The sequence below is a fragment of the Pleurodeles waltl genome, chromosome 1_1 (assembly GCF_031143425.1).
Source record: "Pleurodeles waltl isolate 20211129_DDA chromosome 1_1, aPleWal1.hap1.20221129, whole genome shotgun sequence".
NCBI lineage: Eukaryota > Metazoa > Chordata > Amphibia > Caudata > Salamandridae > Pleurodeles > Pleurodeles waltl.
In genome coordinates, this window is record NC_090436.1 from 437,487,477 (window position 1) to 437,511,386 (window position 23,910).

Sequence of the window (23,910 nt, forward strand, 5' to 3'; positions counted from 1 at the left end):
TTGTGTGGGTAGGCCGAGGGCCCGCGACAGGAAACGCCCCAAAGCGCAACGTGGACACATCCAAGTTTTTGGAAGAAAACAGAGGTGTTTTTTGCGAAGTGCCTACCTGTAGATTTTGGCCTCTAGCTCAGCCGGCACCTAGGGAAACCTACCAAACCGGTGCATTTCTGAAAACTAGAGACCTAGGGGAATCCAAGGAGGGGTGACTTGCGGGGCTCGGACCAGGTTCTGTTACCCAGAATCCTTTGCAAACCTCAAAAAGTGGCTAAAAAAAGAAGTTTTCCTCACATTTCGGTGACAGAAAGTTCTGGAATCTGAGAGGAGCCACAAATTTCCTTCCACCCAGCGTTCCCCCAAGTCTCCCGATAAAAATTATACCTCACTTGTGTGGGTAGGCCTAGCGCCCACGACAGGAAACGCCCCAAAGCGCAACGTGGACACATCCAAATTTTTGGAAGATAACAGAGGTGTTTTTTGCGAAGTGCCTACATGTAGATTTTGGCCTCTAGCGCAGCCGGCACCTAGGGACACCTACCAAACCTGTGCATTTCTGAAAACTAGAGACCTAGGGGAATCCAAGGAGGGGTGACTTGCGGGGCTCGAACCAGGTTCTGTTACCCAGAATCCTTTGCAAACCTCAAAAAGTGGCTAAAATAACAAGTTTTCCTCACATTTCGGTGACAGAAAGTTCTGGAATCTGAGAGGAGCCACAAATTTACTTCCACCCAGCGTTCCCCCAAGTCTCCCGATAAAAATGATACCTCACTTGTGTGAGTAGGCCTAGCGCCCGCGACAGGAAATGCCCCAAAACACAACGTGGACACATCACATTTTTTCATAGAAAACAGTGCCTACCTGTGGATTTTGGCCTCTAGCTCAGCCGGCACCTTGGGAAACCTAGCAAACCAGCACATTTTTGAAAACTAGAAACCCAGGGGAATTAAAGATGAGGTGACTTGCGGGTCTCGGACCAGGTTCTGTTACCCAGAATCCTTTGCAAACCTCAAAAAGTGGCTAAAAAAACAGGTTTTCCTCACATTTCGGTGACAGAAAGTTCTGGAATCTGAGGGGAGCCACAAATTTCCTTCCACCCAGCGTTCCCCCAAGTCTCCCGATAAACATGATACCTCACTTGTATGGTTAGGCCTGGTGACTGCGACAGGAATAGATCACACAACGGTCAATGTTGGTCCTTACGTGAGGCAGCTGTTGACCCTGGGGTGATCCATTCCTGACACAGGCACTAGGTGTAGGCACTCAAGTGGGGTAGTGTTTTTATCAGGACAGGTGAGGAGTCACTGGGTGGTAGGAATGTTGTGGATCCCAGCATATTCCTGTAGTTTGTGTGACAGAAATGCGAGAAAAATTGAGTTTTTTTTCAACATTTCATATTTGCAGGGTATTCTGGGTTAGAAAACATAGGGGAATCCACACAAGTCACACCTCTGTGGACTCCCCGAATGTCTAGTTTCCAGAAATGTTTGGGTTTAGTGTGTTTCTCTATATGGTCGCCGAATCCAGGACCAAAAACACAGGTGCCTGCCTTACAAAACCAGTTTGTTTTGCCATAGATAATTTTGATGTCTCCACAATATGATTTGGGTGGTGGAATTTGGGGCTGAACTAAATTGGGGAGCTCCCAAGAAAGCACTCTCTCTCTCTGCTTGCCGCCGCATTCACCTGCTCTCTGGGTTGGCCTAACCCACTATTACCCAGTTGCACGAACAGCTTGCGAAGGGACAGCAGGACTGTCCTCATCACCTCCCTCATAATGTACTGGAAGAGGAGTTATCGAATGGGACTCCTCTGACTAAAAAATCACTCCCAGAGTCTGCGCCATTGTCCTATCCCTCAGATGCTGTCTCAGTATCTGATGTCTCAGTCTCTGATCCTATGTCAGAGTGGTCCTCTATAACCCGAGTGCAGGCAGCAGTCATCCATCAAGATGCCATCTCTGCTATTGGCTAAACTGTTGCTCTAAAACACTAGCCTACGTAGACAGTCACAAAATCGATGGTGTGTGTGAGATACGTGCAACAGTAGAGGCCACCTTACCTGCGCTTCTTCACTCAATCAGCACGTACTTTCAAGACACTCAAAAAAACACCTTGTCACATACCATTCGTCACAGTCTTTAGCACCTCCTGCGCCCAGTCCAACAATCATTATTGGTGCTCCCACTCCCTCCTCCTCGGATTCCCTCATTACCACCCAGCAAAAGTGCCCTTCATCTCTCCATAGCCGCCCTCCACCCCGCACATACATTTCATTGGTATTATAGCGCAGGTAATGGCTGACTTTACTAATGTACTCAGCTATTTACATAAAATACAGATTTGCTCTTTGCAGTAGGCATATAAACCTTCTGCGCTTCTTTATGGCACTAAAACTGCCACTAGACAAGTCGGACCCTTTTCCCCCCAGGGAAACCACACACATATTGACAAAAGTGATATATATATGACAGCCAACCACCTGAAACTCAACTCAAGCAAAACCGAAATAATCCTCTTTGGCCCACACAAAAACACCTGGGACCCCTCATGGTGGCCCACCACGCTAGGCCCTGCACCCACCCCCGCCAACCACGCACGCAACCTCAGCATCATCCTAGACTCCTCCCTCTCGATGACCCAACAAATCAACGCTCTCACCTCCTCATGCTTCACCACACTCCGTATACTGAAAAACATTAAAATGGATCCCCACAGAGACCAGAAAAACTGTCACTCACGCACTCATCAGCAGCAGGCTTGATTACGGAAACACCCTCTATGCCGGCACCACTCTAAAACTCAAGCGCAACCTACACGCATCCAGAACTCAGCAGCACGACTCATCCTCGACCTCCGCCGACACGAACACATCTCTCCACACCTCAAATCCTTCCACTGGCTCCCCATTGACAAAAGGATCACCTTCAAGATCCTCATCCTCGCACACAAATCACTCCACAACACAGGCCCTGCCTACCTCAACGAGAGTCACCTTCCACACCCCCACACGAAACGTCCGCTCAGCTGACCTCTCTCTCGCCTCTGTCCCCCGCATCATACACACCACCACCGGGGGCAGATCCTTCTCCTACCTTGCACCCAAAACCTGGAACGCCCTCACAACCCACCTTCGCAAGACCCAAAACCTACTTCTTTTCAGGAAGGGCCTCAAAACCTGGCTTTTCGAACAGTGAACCTCCCAGCCCCTTTCCCTCCCCCCATCCCCCCCCAGCGCCTTGAGACCCTCACGGGTGAGTAGCGCGCTTTATAAATCTCTTTGATTGATATAGATCTACCTCTATATATATATATCTATCTATATAGATATATCTATAGATATATCCATGTACATAGATATATCTATCTACATAGATATATATAGATCTATATATACATCTGTTTTTTTTTAGTTGTTGTATGGTTTCCTTGGGGGCCAAAATGGCCCCCAGGGAACCCCTACAACATCTAAAAAAAAAATATTGACCCCTGCCCACGGGTGACCCCCTGTCATTTTATTTTATTTTTTTTATTTTTATTTTGAAAAAAAAAAATCCCCCCAGGGGGGGCGCGATCACGCCCCCCCCTCCTCCCCCCCCCCCCCCCCGGGGGCACCTACCTTTTTTTTTTTTATAAAAATTATGCCGGGGGGGCGGCCCGTTTTCCGAGGGGGCCGCCCCCCAAAGTGAAATCCCTGGCGTCTAGTGGTGTTTCCTGGCCCCCGATCGCAGCTGTGCTGCGATCGGGGGCCAGGAAACACTTTCAGAAGGCTTTCAGAGACTCTCCCCTTTCTTACGAGGCCTTCTGAAACTGTTTCTGACTTTTCAAAGTGTTTCCTGGCCCCCCGATCGCAGCTGTGCTGCGATCAGGGGCCAGAAACAGTTTCAGAAGGCCTCGTAAGAAAGGGGAGAGCTGTGCTGCGATCGGGTGCCAGGAAACACTTTCAGGAAGGCCTCGTAAGAAAGGGGAGACTCTCCCCTTTCTTACGAGGCCTTCCCGAACGTGGGAAAGGCCGTTTTCCGCATCAAAGCAGGAAGCAGCCGCAAGGCTGCTTCCTGCTTTGATGGGAAAACACCTTTGAAACGTCAGCGCGCCTCGCGGCGCGCTGACGTCACAAAGGGGCAGGTGGGGGGTGGGGGGGAGACACGGAAGCTTCCGTGTCTCCCGGGGGAAGATTAAAAAAAAAAAAAAATCCTCGGGTGCAACGCACCCGAGGATTTATTAATACCCTTCCTGGTGTCGCCCACTGGTTGTGACCCGCACCAGGGAGGGTGTGTGGGCGTCGGCCACTTAATGCTGTTCAGCATTGCTATGTTCACTTTATTCTGAACTGCTATCCAGGCTCTTGTTCTATGTGCAGCCCTTGTTCTGCCATGCCACTGAAAGCTGTTTACTAATGCTGTGAAGACGTTGGTGCTTTGAACTGACAAGGGAAAGGTATTTTCTGCAATGTGATATTCTGTGTTTTTTCCTTTCCGCTTAGCCATCTCACACCAGTTCGTATTTTTAGATAGTGCCTTAGATGATTTTTAAAATTGGTTTTGTCTTCTTTTGTCTTTTGCTTTTTGTTACATGTTAGCCCATCCCCACACATGCCAGTCCAAATTCCTGATAGCAATAGGGATGACACAGCCCGCCAATTAGCTTCTTTTGTCTGAGGATTGTCTATGTCAGAATTATCATAATTTGCTTTGAAATCAGTTTCAGTTGCACAAATAATTATATTGCTAGTTTCTGTTATCCTGCTATAATGCCTAATTGTGTTAATGCTATCTAGGTTAAGTTTCTTCAGACGCTTTGGTCAACCTACGGTTTTTGTTTACGTGTATAATTTAGTTCTGCACACCACTGATATGACCTCAGCATTGTGGTAATGGGAAATAAAGCTTTGAAATTTACCCTGTTTGAAGTTTTACTTATGTGGCCAAATAGGTCATGATGTGTCTAAATTCTGGACTTTACAAATTGTTTAATTTTTGACATTGTGAAATTGATGTTCACTGAATTCGATTACCACACTCTTCTCTGATTCAAAAGACGTTATCGACCTCCAAGGGTGGTAAGTGATGCCCTTTCGGGTCTCTGAATCTTTATTAGGAGGAGGTCCCGCTCTACAACACTAGTTTAGTAATTGATCTGTCTTAGTGAGTTCCACCTTTGCACTCCCTTCCTCCTCCTCCATTCCAGTTTTTGCACCCTCCTTCATATCCCCTTTACTCGTTTGGGAGGCCTACTTCAATTTGTTTTGCTTCTCTATGAATTTGGATGTTGGTATTTCCTCACTGGAAGTAAAGCATACTATTTTTGATCCTACTGGAACTGACTGTCATTATATTTGCTGCCCATATCATCACAAGGACATTTTGCAAGATGGGACACTTTGGCTTAGAGTTAAATATTCACTTAGTAAGTTAGCTTGATTTAAAAAGTTTAACTTTACTAGGCATGCATTTTATATGAATCATAACATTAAGTTAATATGCATACAATAACATACTACTAACTTTTTCACATTGTTCATGTGCATGTATATATTGGTATGTCCTTACAAATGTTCTCAGCATTTTCTATATATACATGGTTATGTGTACACTTTGGTATGAATCCTCTTTATTCTGAAAATATGCTCATTGCCAAGTACAAATAAAAATAACATATATACTTTTTACAACGTGCAGATACATCGCCCTTAGTAGACTTTATAAAATGGTAAGTTACCATTTATTTTTGTACCTTATTTGTCTGAAATGGACTTCCCAATTCCAGAGAGCCCGAAAGGCTGGGAATTAGCAGTAGATACCAAAAACACTATCCTGTAGGAATTCCACAATAAGATAGATCGGCGTCTAAGGCCCAGGTGGCTGAATCAGCTCAATTTGCACCCCACTAACACTTTCGGTTATTTTGGTGGGCACTTGTTTCCTCGGATGAACAAACAGCACAGTGTCTAGCAAAGGACACTGAGTTTTAACCCAGTCCATTCTAGGGAGAAGTCAAAGCCTATACAACAGTGGCCCAGCACAAGGTGAGGCCCCGGGATACAGTGCACCTATTTTGTTTAGGAGATGTGGTGTATTCATTTTATTTAAAGTGTATGCCCTTATGTTGTTCTTCATAATACAACACACTATGGATAAGCTAATGCAGGGAAAAATGAAATAGCAACAGACACTGACAAACAAGAATAGTTTTGGGAAGAAAGATAGGCACTAGAATCGGGTAGGCTTCCAGCCCTTGCTTTTCCAGGTGTACTGTCCTCGATGACCCAACCAAGCTATAACTTTAGAGATCAATCAAGATCAAATACCATCACTGTGGTATGGTGATAGACCCAAACAAATATCATCATTCCAGAGATTGAGGGAGAAGGACTGCTGAGTCAAAGGTATTTAATGAATCACCCTCAGAAGGACAAATTCTGAGAAGACTACGTCATGATCCAAACCAGTGACACTGGGACCCTCCTAGCTTCTTCAAAGAGAGCTCAACCCACTCACTTTTAACGGAGCCTTTGTAGCTATCTGAACAGATATCACCATACAACTGACCTGACATGTACTGTTCAGCCCGTGCCTCCTTTGGAATCAAAGCTAAATGGCCCTGTAGAGAAGAAAAACAGTCACAAGGAGAAAGCCTGCTACTCATCTCCTATAAAACCACTTAATTAGAAGACAAATTGACTCCTATTTAGTTTTTAGAGGATCCCCCACCAACTAACATCAGTTAGTGGCTTGCTTTGTCATAGGGTTTCTGCCTGAGATGCCAAGTGTATCTGGGTGTGCTTAAATGCCTGATTTACAACGGAGCAGGTTATTGATGTTTAGGGATCCTGAAAGTTAAAAATACCTTAAGGTTTTCCTATTGGGCACATCAAAGGAGACAGTCATTATAACTCCTGGTCAGAACCTGGGTAATGGGAAATCACTGGACCCAATATGCACTCACCACGGAGGTCTTATGGGGGTAAAGACACCTGGGCTGAGAAATAAAGTAGAGAGGGGAGTAGTATGGAAATGTATAATCCACCTCACTCCTGACCTAATTCCATTACAAGACACCCACCTGCTGGGCAATAATTGTGGCTTTACTCGTACAGAAAAGCTTCTCCAGGGGCGCCCAGGGAACGTGCATCATAGTTCACAAATCCCTTCCATTTCAAGTGTTGGAAAAAAGGGTGGACCCTCAGGGTCGATGGCAGTTAGAGGAACCTGGCAGGGGGAAGAGTTGTACACTGCTTCCCGGTATTTTCCCCTGGGATTCTAGTCTGCAGAATTGATAGCAATGGGTAAATATGGTACTGAAAGTACCAGAGGCACTCCTAGTGATCGGTGGAAAGCTTAACCTAACCCTGCAGGGGAACCTAGACAGAATAACCAGGGGGATGCTCAACCCAGAGCGGACACAAGACTTGGCGCTTTCTAGAAGCCATGGGACTAGCCGACCCATGGCAAGCCACTCACCTGATAGAGCAACAATAATCCTACATGCCACACAGGCTGGTGTCCCTCTCTAGAACTGATTATTTTCTGATCCCAGCGTGCCAACTAGGAAGGTACCACAATATCCACTACATAACTAGAAGAATTTCAGATCACTCTTCACTCTCAGTGCAACTGACACAATCATCCTCCACATTACACTGGGCTGGAAACTTAGCACCTTGGTCCTGACAGACTAGGCGATTAGGTGTTTCACACAGGAGACCACAAAGTCATACTGCCAGGAGAATAAAGACTCTGTGTAGTCAGAAGTTACCTTTTGGGAGGCATTCATAGCATGTTGCAAGTAAACAGAAAGAAATGGAAAGGGACAGCTGAGAAACAGAAGAGAAACTGTTAGCATGGGAAACACAATATGTGGCTAACCTGGACATGGCATTAGCGGCCCACATAAAGGCTATGCGAGAGGGATACCAGCGCTTACTGCACCAGGAAGCATGAACAATATTTAGATCCAAACAACCAAAAGCTATATGAGGTGGGCAATAAGCCAGGGAAACTGTTACCATGGCTGGTGCAACAGAGGGGAGGCAGAAATGGGTGCAGAACACTGCACGCCTGAGGGGCAAGAAGTGGAAACAGTGACAGATATAGTGCAGGCATTTTCCAGGGTTCTTACAGCACCTCTGCCCCCATGCATAGATAACAGGGACATTTGTGAACTGGGGGGACTTCCTCAAAGACAATCCAATAATAACATTGGGGAGGGAGGCAATGGAGCTCCTGGAGGAGGAGATTCAGGAGGGGAGGACACAGAGGCACTGACCCAAATGACAAGTGATAAGGCACGTTTCAAACCATGCTCTATGAGTCCAAACAGTGAGAGGAACTGCCATGGGATCTGTAACAGGCGACAATTGTCCTCATCCATAAGGAATGAAACCCCCATATCAGTAATCCTCACATCACCCGATTTTCCTCCTAAGTGTAGAAGTGAAACTATTGCTGAAGGTGTTAGCTAATAGCTAAATGCTTAATGCATGTAATACTTCAAGTGATGGCACTAGATCAGTCAGACTGCAAGCCCTACAGGTCCACCAAACACAACCTGCTATGCCCATTTGACTGCCTGGTTAGGGAGGAAAGACTGGGGAAACCATCATGCTTTTGGCACTGGAAGCCAAAAATTAGGTTGACTCTGTAGAATGGTCGTACTTAGAGGTGGTCTTGTAGCAGATGGGCTTTGGCCCCTCCTTCCGAGCATGGGTAAAACTGCAGTACTCATGTCCCACAGCCTGAGTCTGGATAAATGATACAATGTCAGAAGAATTTTCCCTGGGAAAGGGTACAAGACAGGGTTACCCACTGTTCACCTCCATTTTGCGACAGCGATGGAGCTGGTGGCCAACTGGATTAGGAGAGACACTTTGATCAGGGTGCCTTAGATGGGACTATAAGCAGGAGGACTGTAGAAAAGTGCCTGTTTTGACATGTTCACCCCCACCACACTTTTTGCCTGGTTTATGGTGCAATTTCGACAGAGAGTGCACTGGGTCCACGCTAAACAGGTCCCCAGTACCAGATCGCTTTCCCTAATACTGCACAGTTGTTTTCCCCAACTGAGAAACCTTTAGTTGACACTGTAAGTACCTAGTAAATGGTACCCCCAGTACCTAGGGCATGGGTTAATAAAGGAAGGCCCCTGAGGGCTGCAGCACAGATTGTGCCACCCTCAGGGACCCTCTCTCTAAGTGCACACAGTGCTTCCTTCGTAGGCTGCGTGTCTTGGTGCAGACCTAAAATGAAAACATGTCATGGCACACAGCCTGTCCCCTGCACATTGCTTGCAATAAATTTAAGTCACCCCTCTGGCAGGCCTTCCAGCCCTAAAGGCAGGGTGCATTATATCACATGTAAGGGCATCCCTGCAAGAGCTGAAGTGGACACTACTTTTCAAATTCCTCCTTCTTACATGGAAGGAATTAGACCAATAGGGTTATGGCTATGCCACTTCTCAAAGGAATTGGTGATAGGAGGGGTGTAGTCACCCTAAAGGTGAGTAGCCCATTGGCTACCAACTGGCACTCCCTGTAATTCCCCTAAATTCAGTACTTAGGTGGCACCCTTTAACTCTAGAATCAGATTCCTGTCTACCTAAGACCTAAGAAGAGCTGGACACCACAGAAGTCGCCCAGCAGAGAAGACTGAAGACACCAACTGACTTGGCCCTGGACCTACCAGCCTGTCTGTAGCCTTCAAAGAATCTGTGCCCAGAAGATAGCGCAAAGCCTTGGGAGGACAGCCTGCCTTCAATAAAGAACAAGAACTCCCGTGGAGAGCGCACCTGTCCAAAAGAAACATCTCCAAAGAAGAAAGAAGTCTGCCTGAGGAACCGCAAAACCGCCACCTGGAACCACCTCCACACCCGACGCTCACAGCCTGAGATCAAATAGCCCACCAGTCCAGTGAAGGTTCCACAGCGCTTCTGACCCAGAGCCCATCGTGGGCTGACCCCTGGCATCTTAACTTACCTGAGCAACTGTGGGTTGACCTCTTCTGGCCTCCTGGCCAGAGCCTGCAGCCTGTTTCTGAAAGTGATCTCTTACATTAACTGACAGTGGGAGCCCGGCACTGTGTTGGTACACTGCACCCTGCCGCCCCTCTGCAGCTGAGGGTGTAAGTTTGGTGCTGACTTGTGGCCCTCCTGTTGCTTGCCTCAACCCCCGGAGACCAGCCTCTGACACTGCCTGTACTTACCTGGAAGCAGTGCGTCTACAGTCCCCCCAAGTCTCCTTTGACTAACATAGGGCACCGACTCCAACTCTGACCTTGGCACCCAGCTGCCCCCGTGCCGCTGTGAGTGCACACTTGGTCCCAACCTGAACCTTGTCCTGTGCTAGCTTGAAACCCTGAAAACTGGGGTTGTAAGTTGTGTACTTACCTGAGAAATTGTATTCTTGTTTTCCTTCCATAGGTTAACATTGAAGACTAAAAATTGCATTGTGTGGATTTTTGAGACAGCAAAGTATTTTTAATTTAAAAACTGCTTACTTTATAACGAAGTTCTTTGGTTCAGAGCATATATAAAAGTAACTGTTATTTTTCTAAATTGGTCTCTGATTTATTCTTTGAGTGTGTGTCTCATTTATTACCTCTGGGAGTACAACAAATGCTTAACACGACTACTTGATAAGCCTAACTGCTCATCCACACTACCACAAAAAGAGCACTAGACCTATCTATTGCTGCCTCTGTAAACCTTTGGGGATACACTGGACCCACTGCACAGTGTACTTCAATTTAGTGCACTGTGTTGAGAGCCAGCTTCCTACAAGGACATTGTCTTGCTGTATGCAGATTACATCCTCTTATATCTAGTGGAGCCAGAGGACTCCATAGATAGAATTTTGGAGATCTTTGCTGTGTTTGGGCACTACTCCGTCACCCACATTAATTGGCCCAAATTTTTCATATACCCACTTGCAGACTGGGAACCCAGGGTGAACTGACACTGACCCATACCAAGGGATGAGACCGGGTTCAGATATCTAGGCGTCTATATTACATGAGAACGTTGTCTCTTCTACTACCACCAATGTGGGCAGGCTCCTGGAGGAGTTCAAAAGGGAAGTGAGCCAGTGGTGACACCTGCTCCTGTCTTTGATGGTCAGAACAGCCCTTTGCAAAATTATTGCCTACCAAAATGTCTATATGCCCTACATAACTTCCTGTTTGAGATCCCTGAATGATTTTTTTAAGTCAGTTGAATCTGAAACCAGACATCTGCTCTGGGATGGGGTGCATGCAAACAATAGTGTGGGAGACACTCACCAGAAAGTCAGCAGACTGAGGTATTCCACTGTAATACACTAAAAGAAGAGACAGATAATTTTTGCAAAATGCCGTACACCCTCCACAGCTGATATACAATCACAAAAAATATATGGCAGTTCCTTTGAAATCTCATCCAAGAGAAGACTCCTATGATGGGAACACAAAATCCACAGATTATAGATGGAAAGGCCTCAACCACATTTTCGTGGCATGCTTCATCATTGGCCAGTCCATCCCAACATGTTAAGACAGTGTCAACATAGTGGTCTCAACCTTGTTACAAGGGAGAAAGGGTGTTTCTGGTTTATCAAGGGGCTCAGATCTATTCCTAAAATACCTCTTCTTAAACCTAGGGGATTCCCTTTATTCAGTGGGTACGCAGGGCAAGATTAAAAAACAATGCTGGATGTTAACATGAGATACATTAAGTTTGGAAAAGCCTATGTTTTCATTCATAAGAGCTAGGAGTTTAAAAGACCTAACTCTACATACCAGACCTAGGAATCAACATCTAACCCAGGGGCAAAGATCCCAATGGGAGATGTACCCTGTGATCCGACACTTTCCTTGTGGAGACTGTAATGTGTGTCATCTCATGAGGAAAACAGACAATATTGATCAGGGCTTACAAACACCATGGTTTCATAAGCACCAAAGCAATTGTCATACATTTTTAGGGTTGGAGGTATTGCACTACCAAACCTTTGCCTTTCCAACTGGGCTTCACAGTTGGTAGTGTTCAACGAATGATCTTTCTAAGACGAGTTAGCACCCTTTCTATGAGCAGATAGGAGGGCCCTGCACCCACAGGGGTATTTCAAATTGATGACCAGTATCTATGGTACTTCCACGCTAGACACCTCTTCCAGGCTGTATAGACCTGGAGATGGCGCTAACAGAATAGTGCCCACTGGTGTATAAGGTCCGGGGTGCGCAATGCTATCTCCATCATCTACAGCACTTTTCTGACTAAGAATACTCCTTCATTGAAAGCACTACAATAGAAATGGAAAGGAGACCTCTGTAACTTGGAGAATGGAGATTGGGGGCAGCATTCCGCTAACCATGGGAGGTGGCGATCAGGGCAGTTATAGCCTGATTCAGCTTAAAATGTTACACTGAGCATATTACGCCAGATGTAGATTATTTGCCATGGGCAAGATAACAAAAGATAGATACCCTATGGGGTGAGCAAAACTTCTGCAATGTGGCCCTGATAATTGGAAGGCAAGATATTATACAGAAATGGGGGTGCGCAACAAAGTGGTGGGAGGTTAACATGGACTGGTGTATGAAAGCAGAGAAACAAATCTACATAGCATGTTGATACCCTAATAAATTCACCAAATTGTGGGGGACCATGGAGGGGCTTGAAGGATGAACTGTCAGGCTATGGGAGAAATGGGAGGGTTCAAAGATGAAGCCGGGTCCTAATTCTTGTAATGAAAAGATGCACAATTATATGCTACACAGATGCCTTGGATTGGAAAGTACCCTCTGAGATCATACTGGACTGCTGGATAATGTGCCACCATTAAGGGAAAAGTGGGGAGTTATTGCATGGTTATGTATTTATTTTTCATATGAAAACTTCAATAAAACAGATTCCATAAAAATAATACTGAAAATTGACCTGACCGTGGGGGCATATTGATTATCCCGCAGCCTCTCACAATTGTGACCAAGAGCTGAAGTCTGTGAAAGAACAAAGGACTGTGATCACAAAGAAGTCACCAGACCGCCTCTCCCACTGAAACCAGTAGGATCTTCATCCTGGCCAATCCTGTGCATTCTTGAAGAACACCAATAGCAGAACTCAGAGTTAACTCAGTTCTAAAGGCAACCTTTGTAACGAATCACCTGAGAACAGATATTCAACAGTGTGGCACTAATATGTGCACCACTCATGAACTGAAACCATACAAAGAGATGTACATCCGCTGAGGGATGTTGCTCAGTAATTAGGCCAGGTAGTGTTAGGAATGCGCCTGCCCCTGAGGGAGTACAGAATACTGGATTAAAAGAAGAATCCACTAATCTCCATGTACGGATGTGTCAAGAGGCAGAGTTGCATAACAACTTAAAGAACGAAGTCCTGTGCAGTCAAAGAGGATTTTCAAGTGAGGGGATACAGAGAAGGCAGAACATGCCAGCTGTGTGACACCAGAGAGAGGCCCCTTAGTACCTACAAGGATAATGGAGTGAAAGGTGGTGTCACGATCTGAGCAAAGTCCTAATGCAGCAAATATAACATCAGTATTAGAGCAGGAATGTATAGCTATAAGTACAAGGTTATGTACAAAGGGTAATAATGGCTCACTGGGTCCTAAAGATGAATTGGCAATGATGAACATCATAAGCACACAGAAATGCCATAGGACCATGAAGGAAGCGGCAATAGAGACACACTGTCAGACCAATGGCCACGAATCAATGTCCCTTCCCCTGCATTCCCCTAGATGAAATCCTGACAGGTGGCACCTAATTTGTAGCTTCATAGGCAATCACAGGTGGGCCCATGTCAGCCTGGACCCAGTTCCTATCCAGATACTACCAACCTGCAACACTCAGCATTGGAGATGTTAATATTGGATTGATTGATGTTGATGCGCACAGCAATACATTTCTATACACACACAAAGTTGCATCAACATTACTAGATTCCCCCTTCATGAACTCTCCGTCAAACCCGCCATGTAGGTATGTGGTCAGTCAGACTTTGAGACCTAGGCCTGAGGTTAATGAATGACAGGTCACAGGTGGGGTAACACTTAGCCAGAAGCCAAACGCACAAACAGGAAAACTTAGATCAGATCCCACAGATAAGCAGCAACACCACAATGGTTCCCGGAGATTGGCCCCAATAAAACACACATGGCTAGAAGACGTGTGCATTCCTATAAACAGCATAAAGTTAGATGCCATATGTAGTTAGGAACACATAGCCAATCAGAATACAGCACACGAGCCCCTCAGGCCGGACATCTTGACACGTACTGGCAAGCCCACATTGTGTCAACGCCAGGTGGAGGTCCACCTACATTCACTATCTGGAAGTGTATTTATGACTCCATGACTACTGTTTGGATTTTATACCAAGAAAAAAATGTATTTTATCAGAGAAATGTATAAAAACCTCCTTCAATCCAATGTACAACGAGAGACAGTCCTCAGACCCTGCTTCTATAACTGCTCACCCGGTTATAATGTTTAATCAAACTAACCATTCCTGTTTGGCCAGATGCCTCTTGGCTTTTGTTTTTTAAGGTAAATTCTCATTCGAGAAACAGAGAAGCTACTCAGGTGTAAAGCAACAATTAATATGTAGGTAGAAAGCCCTCCCAAAGAGAGTAAGTAGCCAGTGGCTGAGATTATTTCAAGCATTTAGTCCATTACTTTGTTTTGTATTGGAGTAGTCCCCTATTGGTGTGCATAGAGGCTCTGGTCATTTCTTTTATTTTCTGACCTGAGCAAGTGTGTCAATTGTTACATAACATAGAGCATGAGTCCTAAAAAGCTCCTCTCTTTTACTTACATCTCTTATGCATCTGAAATCCCTGTACAGAGACACAATGCACTACCTGGAGTCTTCACAACCAACCACTCACAGAAGGTGGTACCCACTGATAGAGGACCTTGGGTAATGTATGGGGCACATGGGATGAAGAGATGAGAACTGATACCAGTTAGAGCGTGGGACGGAAAGTTCCAGAAAGAGGGATGTGTACAAAGGATCACTGATTAGGAAAACCCCAGAAGGTACCCAGCGAGGGTAGCACAAGCTTGGTAGCACCTGTGTCTATCGTTCAGCGGTAGGTAGCCATCATCGCGCTAGAGGCTATCTCTTTTGTTCGGATGCTTATCCAGCCCTTCCGTATGTGCAGAACGTTGGAGAACAGGGTTTAAATGCCTCAAGAATTCCTGCACTAATTCATTTCGTGCCGCATGAATTTACTTTCCAGAACACTTGCCCCCTCTGTATGGTTTCCCTATCTGTTGCCCCTCCACAGTGAGAGGCATAGATTTAATCGTACCAGGTTCTGTTTTAATTTCATTCATTTTTGGTAAAATATCCTTCCCAGGCTACCAGGGGCTTATGGAAAGTGGCTGGGGGGCCCAACAGGCATGTACACCCCTTTTGTGTGCCCCGGGGCACTTTGTTATTACAGAAAGGGCTGCTGAGCCTTGTGCGGCCCTTTCTGCACTATGGATAACACTGGTGCACATACAGAACCAGTGCTATCACCAGAGAGTATTCCCTCGTTTGCATGGGGGAGTGGCCACATGCAAATGAGGGAACCCCTTTGCCTCTACATGGGTGCAGAGGCAAAGAAGCTGTCAGGAGGTGCACTGAGAGTGCGCCACCTAAAAGTCTCTAATCCTCCTTAAGAGTGCAGGCAGGTTGCCGCCTGCACAGAGCACAGAGAGGCTGCTTCAAAGCTGCTGCGTTTTTTACTTGAATGCACTGCCCCAGGGCAGCGTGAGTTTGCAGCTGCCTTGGGGGCAGCGTTTTCAATGTAATAGGGCGCACTTTCTCTGTAAGCCCCCGGCGCACCTGTTTTAATGTGCACCATAGCACAAACAGAGAAAGTGAGCCCTATGTGTAATAGGCCTTCTGGTTTGTTAATCTCCCAAACTGTCCTTGTGACTCAGTTACAAAAAAAAGCACTCTGCACTTTATGCTGTTTGGTAGTTTGTACTCTTTGCACAGGAAGTGCTTATTGGCCCCAGTACTCTCTGCACCCAATTACAGGCAGCATAGGCAATCTCTAATCATTTTGCAAAAGTTGGAGACTCCTCAGATATGTTTCGAAGTGATCAACTTTATTAAATGTGCTTTAGTCACGAGGAAGAAGCATGGCCGAGCTTCAGAGATATAATGAGTATAAATTATGTGGGTGTGCTCTTTCGGAGATGGAGGCCAGTCTCTAAGTTTTTATGTCTGCATATTGTACTTTTACCATCATTTTAAAATATTTTACTGTATTTTCTTGAATTGTGCTTTTATGGATCGAACAGCAGCCGAATAAAGTTATTTGATAATGATACCAGCTAGAGCAAGGTCTGCATACATGGACGTCATTTAGGGGGCGCCGAGGGTCGCAGGTGCAGATGGAAACTATTCTCAACACAAAAGGAGCCTTGAGAAATATTTTATCCTCGTGACTATCTCATTTTTATATTTTTCTTTGGGTAAGGACAACTTTGAATTTTCAAGACATTGCACCACAGAGTAAAACCGAGGGAACCCCAAACTGTATGTCATGTTATTACCAGCAGGATACTACAGTATGCTGCAAAGACTTTCTTTATGTGTTCCAATATTTTGGTGCAAAGAACTGAAACAATGAGATGGCGTTAAAAGAAATAATATCCTGTACATGGCAATGGCAAAGGCTTATCACTTTGCTGAAAGTGAGGTAATTAAAGCACCGAGTACTCGTTTAAAGGGAAAACCTGCTACAGAGAGACAAGAGGACATTTCCATAGAAAGTGCAAATCAATGCCCAGGCTCTAAACTTGACCCTCTGTCTCAAAGGGTACGCGCATAATGTGACCACAACAGGCAAGGTGTGCTCTCCGGGTGGATTGTTGTCAGCAATCTGGCTGCTTTCTAGTGTTACACCAATTCGAGTGTAAGTCTGAGAAAGACACCACTGACATAAACCAGTATTGGTAGAAACCAGGGATAAAGCCGGCTAAATTCTGTAGAGAGGTGAAGTATGCAAACAGCCATTCAGTGGACTTAAATGGAAAAATATTTTAACACCAGAGCCACTTTAGGTGTCAATGATAACCAGGGGTGTGGAAGAAAGGTCCTTGGCTGTCTAGCTGGTTCAGGGAATTTCCGCGGGCGGATGACGAGATGAAGTGCATACCTGCCTGTGAAATGTAGGTTTGGGAAGGCTGGCGAGTCCTTCTATTCAAGGGCAGTAGTTGATCAACCAAGGAATTAGCCAAATGTGCAAAAAGTACAGAGTTCTTTTCTAAAGCGTGTCCTGCCCTGTGCCAAGGGAAAGGAAGAGAACCAGAAAGCTCAACACAACCACCCAAGACAACATCCGGGACACTGCACCATTGGTGACCTAGCGAGGAACGAGTGAATCCGGACAGCGGAGTCCCATCTGGCCAAGAGCAGCGCCCCCTTTCTTCAAGCAGTGAATGCTGCAGGACTGTAAACAGAACCCTCCTCAAACTACGGCCAGGTGACGGCAATCATGCTTTGGAGCGCCAATTTATGTGGAAAATGGTGCAGGGACGGTGTTGTACCCTTGTGTTCATTGTGTGCAAGTAAACTGGTAATTATCTCAACATTCTTAAGATTTTTTTAAAACATTTTTGTAGCCAAGCACAATACTATGTTACGTAATTTAGTAAAGGAGTCAATTTTCGGCATAGATTACGTATTTGTATACAACATTGTAACTGTACAGATTAAACACTGTGTGACATTGGCAGCTTTTAGTTTGTAGGAAAGTCGCAGTTCGGCATACAAATGACAAATTGTATGTAAAACAATAACTTTATGGATATACATTAAAAGATGTTGCCCGTCAAAAAAAAATCACTTAAAAAAAATACTGCTTAACAATACCACTGACAGTGCTAATTTTACCTCAAAGATGAACAGGGGCATCTGGGGCAAAACAGCACCCGGCATCATACTGAGCACACAATTTGACGTAGTGCAGCCCAAACACCGTTTCTAACTTTGTTGCTGAAGTCGGAAACCCAAGCTTCAATGTCTGGATATCCACAGGGAATTATTTAACATGTAATAATTCTACTTGCGAAACATTTGACATAGTCAGTGCTTAGCCTGAAAATCTAGAATGAATCCACCTTTGGGGGATCCCACAGTGACATGGCACAGACTGCAGACACAAATGAGGGGCTAAAACGTTAAATGGGTGATTGCAGTGGTCCGTGTGCAGTCTAGGAGAAAGTATTCCACTGCTCCACATGCCTTGTCCAAATATGCGTCAATGATCTATACAGGGAGAGAGGACTCAGAGGGCAGACTGGTCTGCCTAGAGCTCTGGGACGTTGAATGTTGTCTTGTATAAACCTATATTAAGTTACTTAAAAAATATGACTATATGACTTATGTTTTATTTATAATGGAAAGTTGGGGTTGGTGACCAGCACTGACAATGCTATGTCACTGAACGGACGTGAACTTGGTTGGGGCAATCAATTGCATGTTCCGCCGAAATGCTGCAAGACTTGCTCTAAGTGTCCCCAGTGAAACTACATATGACACATATCCTCAATAAACAGTGCATACGACACATATGTTTATTTATCTGACATGATAGAATACACATCATTTTTGGAAATTAAAAAGGGATCCTTATTTTGACTAGCGCAATAATCTTGAGAAAGTGTAAGTGACAATTGTTCCTATCAACAAAAGCCATTCAAGAATAAAAGCAATGTATTTATTTATTACTTTATATCACGGAAAGATGCTGCCTTTCTGGCCCGAGATACAAAGGGGTAGAGGTAGCAGTGAGTAGAACTTGAGTATTAGTTGAGTCAGACCAGCTGCTGTGCCCCCAGGAATTATTACGCAGGATACCGGGGGGTGAATTAAAGCTCAATTTATTCCACAAGGAAATTAACTCTGTAAATAAGCCCACAGAGCGCAGGCACGCGCGGCCACCCAGTGAAGCGGTCCACGGAGAATGCCAGATCCGGACACCGCAGAACCCAGGGCAACAGAGCCTAACTGCAAAATACTTGAAAGAATACGAGTACCCCTTCTCTTAAAGGAATATGCGTAAATACATACAGAACACTATTAATATTAAACACTGAAATAACAGTTCAGGTGTGAATCAAAACCCACAATACAACACTAGCGTAGTCAGGGTAGTTGCTGGGTTGAAAGCAACAATCTGGAATAAAGTTAAACAACAACTGCCCCGATATTAAGTACTGTTGTGTTATGGGAATTAAAAAAAAATACTTTATCTGAGTCGTGTTAACACACCTTACATCGGGTGAATGCGACACTTAGGCTCACATGAGGGGCAGGTGTCAGGTACCTTTAAGAGTTAGACAGAGGTAACACTCACTTACCAGTAAAGAAAAATCCCGCCCTAGCAAGCGCCGCGGGGTCCGCCCTGGCGTAGGGAGGCCAGCTCTTGAAGGAGTCCGATCTCTCCTCCTCGGCTCTGTACCTCTCCACACTCTGGCCTGGCGCCTCCCGTGGGACCTGGACACGCACCTCATACAAGGGGATGTTCCCCACATCTTTCCTTTGAATGAAGCCGCAGTCAGGCTGACGCTTCAAATGGTCGCTGCGCGGGGGTATCCGGAGACTTGTGGAGCACAGAACCAGCCCACAGCAGAAACACTGCACGCTGCTCGCCACACCGGTGTTGTAGAAGCCCGCGCTGGCCATCTCCTGAGGGGACCAGGATGAGACAGGCTGGAAAGAAATGAATGTCCTCAACCTCTTCAGCTCGCTTCTCATTCCATGTTTGTAGCCAGGCTGCTGTTGGAGGCGGATTCTTTGGAATTCTTGCTCGCAGACTGCCACTAAATTTTTGAAATTTATATTCAGGTACGGAAGCCGGGACTGCATATCAGCAGGGTCTAACTCTGGCATCCTGTTACCGTTCATCTTGGTGCCGGAGGACTGTGGCGGGTCCAAAACCTGGGAACAAGGGAGAGCAAAACACTACATTGAAGGTGTTTCCATTTCCAGTCACCCGGCATTCTATGATGGCGGGATCACGAGAGACATTTTGGGCTAAGCCTTAAACTACACACAAGGAAGGGTGGGGCCGCTTCTATTACTGGGGGCGGTTTTGTAGAAGTGCAGCAGTTTTTAAAACACTGCAGAATTCCATCTATATCCAACACTTTTCAGGCAGCAATAACCGTGCCAAGATAACTCTGGCGATTAATGCACCTGCTGGACAGAGATCCGAGTTTTGCCTAGTGGCAGTTTTGACTGATCTAAGGCAGCACAGAGTTAATGTGCCTGCTACAGCAACATGTACTATGCAGCTCACAGAACAGTATTTCATCTGCAATGCTCAGTGGGATACAGCTTTTCTCATACACATCCTTTAGTTACCGTGCAGTTCATAAATTACAATCATAATCTAGCACAGTGAGTTATGAACTGGCATCAAAGACCTGCTTGCAAACTACACGGTACAGGTTAGAAAGTTATGTTTTTCCCAGTCTTTGATTATCCTAATTTTGCTAAAGAAAAAGGTTTGTTGGGTAGAAATAAATTGTTACTAGTAAAGTCAACCCTGACCACTGTGTTACCTTCCGAATCCTGAGTTTATGCTTCCCCAGACCAAGCACTCTTAAAAAATGCCTACCAGTATGGATGACATATATCCTACACCTTGTAGTCCCCCTTGCCTTATGCAACATTTTATATACACTGATTTACACATGATTCATTGTCACTGTGTGTGTGATGTAAAGTGCTCTAACCCTCTACGCAGTTGAGAGGCACTCCAAAACAAATGAAGTACATGTGAGAGAGGGACTATGGAGAGATGAGAGGCACTGTTGGAGGGCGATAATGAGGGAATCATTGCAAAGCCCCAATAAAGATTGCCTTATCTTCGTGCACTGTAAGGTCATCATTTACTATGCTTTAAAACTAATACAATTGAATTTATAATATAATTTGTTTTTCAAAGTTTCTTAGGGGTGAAAACTCCCCAAGCCCTGTTATAATAGTACAGGTCACTCACTGTCCATCCAGTGGGTGCTGGGCTGACAAAATGTGCCAGGACTGCTTTGGGTTCCCAGCCCCCGGCCCTAACTATATAGGAGGTGAACTGGGAGGCACTGAGGAAGAGCCCATGGCTGTGGCTGGGACACACAAAAACTGACAGTGGTGGGGTTGTAGCTCTTGTGTATGAAAAGGTCTTCTCAAGGAACATTAACAGAATCACGTTCCCTCACAGGCCCAGGCCCATCAAAGGAGCAGCAGGCAGGTACGGCCGGGCGGGAAGAACCAGCGGTGAGTGAAGAGGGCATGTGGGCGGGGGGGGGGGGGGGGGGGGGGGGGGGGGGGGTAAAGGTACAAACTAGATGTGGGGGCAGAAGGGGGAAGGGCTAGAACGGGAGCCAGCAGGCAGAAGTGGCGTAAAGAGGCCGGTGGTGAGAGGCTGGGAGGGCGAAGGCCCTGTTAGTAGAGGGCGCAGGAGCGGGGAATGACATGGAAAGGCGACAGGTGGGGGGGCCAAGGGGCACACTGGGGAAAGGGGCAAACAGGGCGGGCAATCTAGCATTACCGGTGCAGTACACATATCATTTCGGAACGCCGGGTTAACGCTAGGTAAGTTCAACGCAAATTTATTGAACGTACACATTAGTTAAGAAAAAGAAAAACCATCCACTTCCTTGCTAGGTTTTTCTCTCACGCCGGAAAGCTGTTCTTATGAAAAACACGCCCGGCACCTCTCCAGTTTCTATGTACACTACCTCTCTTTGTTGCAGGGCATGCCTTTACCTGGGTGGGTCCTTTACCGTCGCTGGCGGGCCTTTCAGCTGAGGCTTTATTACTTCAAGTCTCCCCCACCTCGGTTTTCCACTGAGTCCCTTCTTCTAATCGCTTTCGTTCCCGCCAGTGTGGATGCCTTCCTACAGCCGAAAAAGTTGGAATGACATATTTCACCTGTCTTCCCTTGCTTACGCGTCCCGAAACACCTGTTTATTTTGCAGGTCTGCGCATTTCCTCGGCAACAATAGAAACGAAAGTAATGCAGAGCACGTGACCCTGGAGGAGCCGAATCCATTGTATCACGAGCAGCCTCATGACGGACGCATCTTCTGAAAGGTGTTTGCGCTGTTACTCACCCTGATAAATGTATTTTCTGGACAATGGTTGGGCACAGGAGCGTTCAGTCCGGTGCTTAATTTGTGCTTGTTGTTTCCGGTGCTGAGCACCGGCATTTATTTGTGAGTGCCGGGGTTTATTCTTATGCCTCAAGCATTTGCTGCGAGCAAAAGACACGTATGGGAAAGACGGAGGAAGGAAAAACTAAAAAGCGTCATAAAGGGAGAAAATAGAAAGTTGCAGGATGAGCTGAAGGGGCGGGGGTGGCCGTAAATGGATTGAAGAGGCCCGAGATGGCTTCAGGATTACGCTGCCTCAGTATTCAGTGCTGGTAGATTTAATTACAGCAGCCTCGTGTTTAAGAGAAGGGCTTTGAGCACCGGCACCTCTTAATTTGCAAATTAAGCACTGGTTCAGTCGGATAGGCTGCGTATCAGATATCACAAGCAAGTTTTAAATTAACACCAACACAAACGCAGGCACACCGTCTCGCTCTCTGCTTTGAAAGTCTTTAAATATGTTAGTTATTGTGCGAATCGTTGTGTTTTCTCTCACTTGGTACCCATACCAATCCACATTCATCTCCCTTTTCACTGCCCTGCTTGTCTGTAATGTATTTTGACAGATATGCGAGCGTGATTGTTGGAAAATATGAAACTCACTCCCGACCCAGTAGAGCAAAGCCCACCCCCAAAGGGGGCATAATGGGCCGGTGCCATAACGGCCGCCTTGGACTCGGAAGGGACCGGTCAAACCGGTTTCTTGGGCAGGTCGCGCCCACTAAGTCGTTGCGCCCTCCTCCCCCCCCCAAGCAACAAGTTGGGGGAGAAGGCACGAAAAGCCGTAAGGCCAATGGGGGAGGGTTTGAATCATTCAAACCCCCAATGAGGAACCAAGGGGATACAGGTAAAGGGTAAAGGGGGGCATTTAAGGAGTGCACCGTCCTCGGGAGAGACATGCAGATGACACAGGACAGCACGCAAAAAGGAACGAAGAATTGTCGCAGGGCATCCGCAGAGAGAGCGTTATCGAACCTTTGGGCAGGGGGCCCCTGGAGCAGTTTTGCCCCTTTTTCTCCAGCAGTGCTCGTGGGACCACTGATCCAGATGACCAGACTGCGACTGCGACCCGTGACCCCCTCCACCTGTGCTAACAAGATGCGGTCCGGTACGAGGGACCACCCAGCGAGGCAACGCGACCACACACTCCATCGAATCTCGTCAAACTTACAGAATGGAAAAATAACCCTTATGTAGGAAAGTACCATCTTGCCTGGCATGTTACCCCCATATTTCACTATATATATGTTGTTTTAGTGTATGTGTCACTGGGACCCTGCCAGCCAGGGCCCCAGTGCTCATAAGTGTGCCCTGTATGTGTTACCTGTGTTATGACTAACTGTCTCACTGAGGCTCTGCTAATCAGAACCTCAGTGGTTATGCTCTCTCATTTCTTTCAAATTGTCACTAACAGGCTAGTGACCAATTTTACCAATTTACATTGGCATACTGGAACACCCTTATAATTCCCTAGTATATGGTACTGAGGTACCCAGGGTATTGGGGTTCCAGGAGATCCCTATGGGCTGCAGCATTTCTTTTGCCACCCATAGGGAGCTCTGACAATTCTTACACAGGCCTGCCACTGCAGCCTGAGTGAAATAACGTCCACATTATTTCACAGCCATTTGACACTGCACTTAAGTAACTTATAAGTCACCTATATGTCTAACCTTTACCTGGTAAAGGTTGGGTGCTAAGTTACTTAGTGTGTGGGCACCCTGGCACTAGCCAAGGTGCCCCCACATTGTTCAGGGCCAATT

General features: G+C 46.1%; 1 protein-coding gene across 1 annotated transcript in view; it reads right to left on the reverse strand.

Annotated features, from left to right (window-relative positions):
* The window catches only part of LOC138284967 (baculoviral IAP repeat-containing protein 1-like), a 423,184-nt gene extending 401,210 nt beyond the window's left edge, over positions 1-21,974 (reverse strand). Inside the window, exons 1-2 of the mRNA XM_069224341.1 lie at positions 21,762-21,974; positions 19,352-19,931 (exon numbers count right to left, since the gene is read on the reverse strand). Of these exons, the coding sequence (XP_069080442.1) occupies positions 19,352-19,898 (547 nt within the window). The 5' untranslated portion in view covers positions 19,899-19,931; positions 21,762-21,974. The remainder of the gene's footprint in view (positions 1-19,351; positions 19,932-21,761) is intronic.
* Between the last annotated feature and the right edge of the window lie 1,936 nt (positions 21,975-23,910).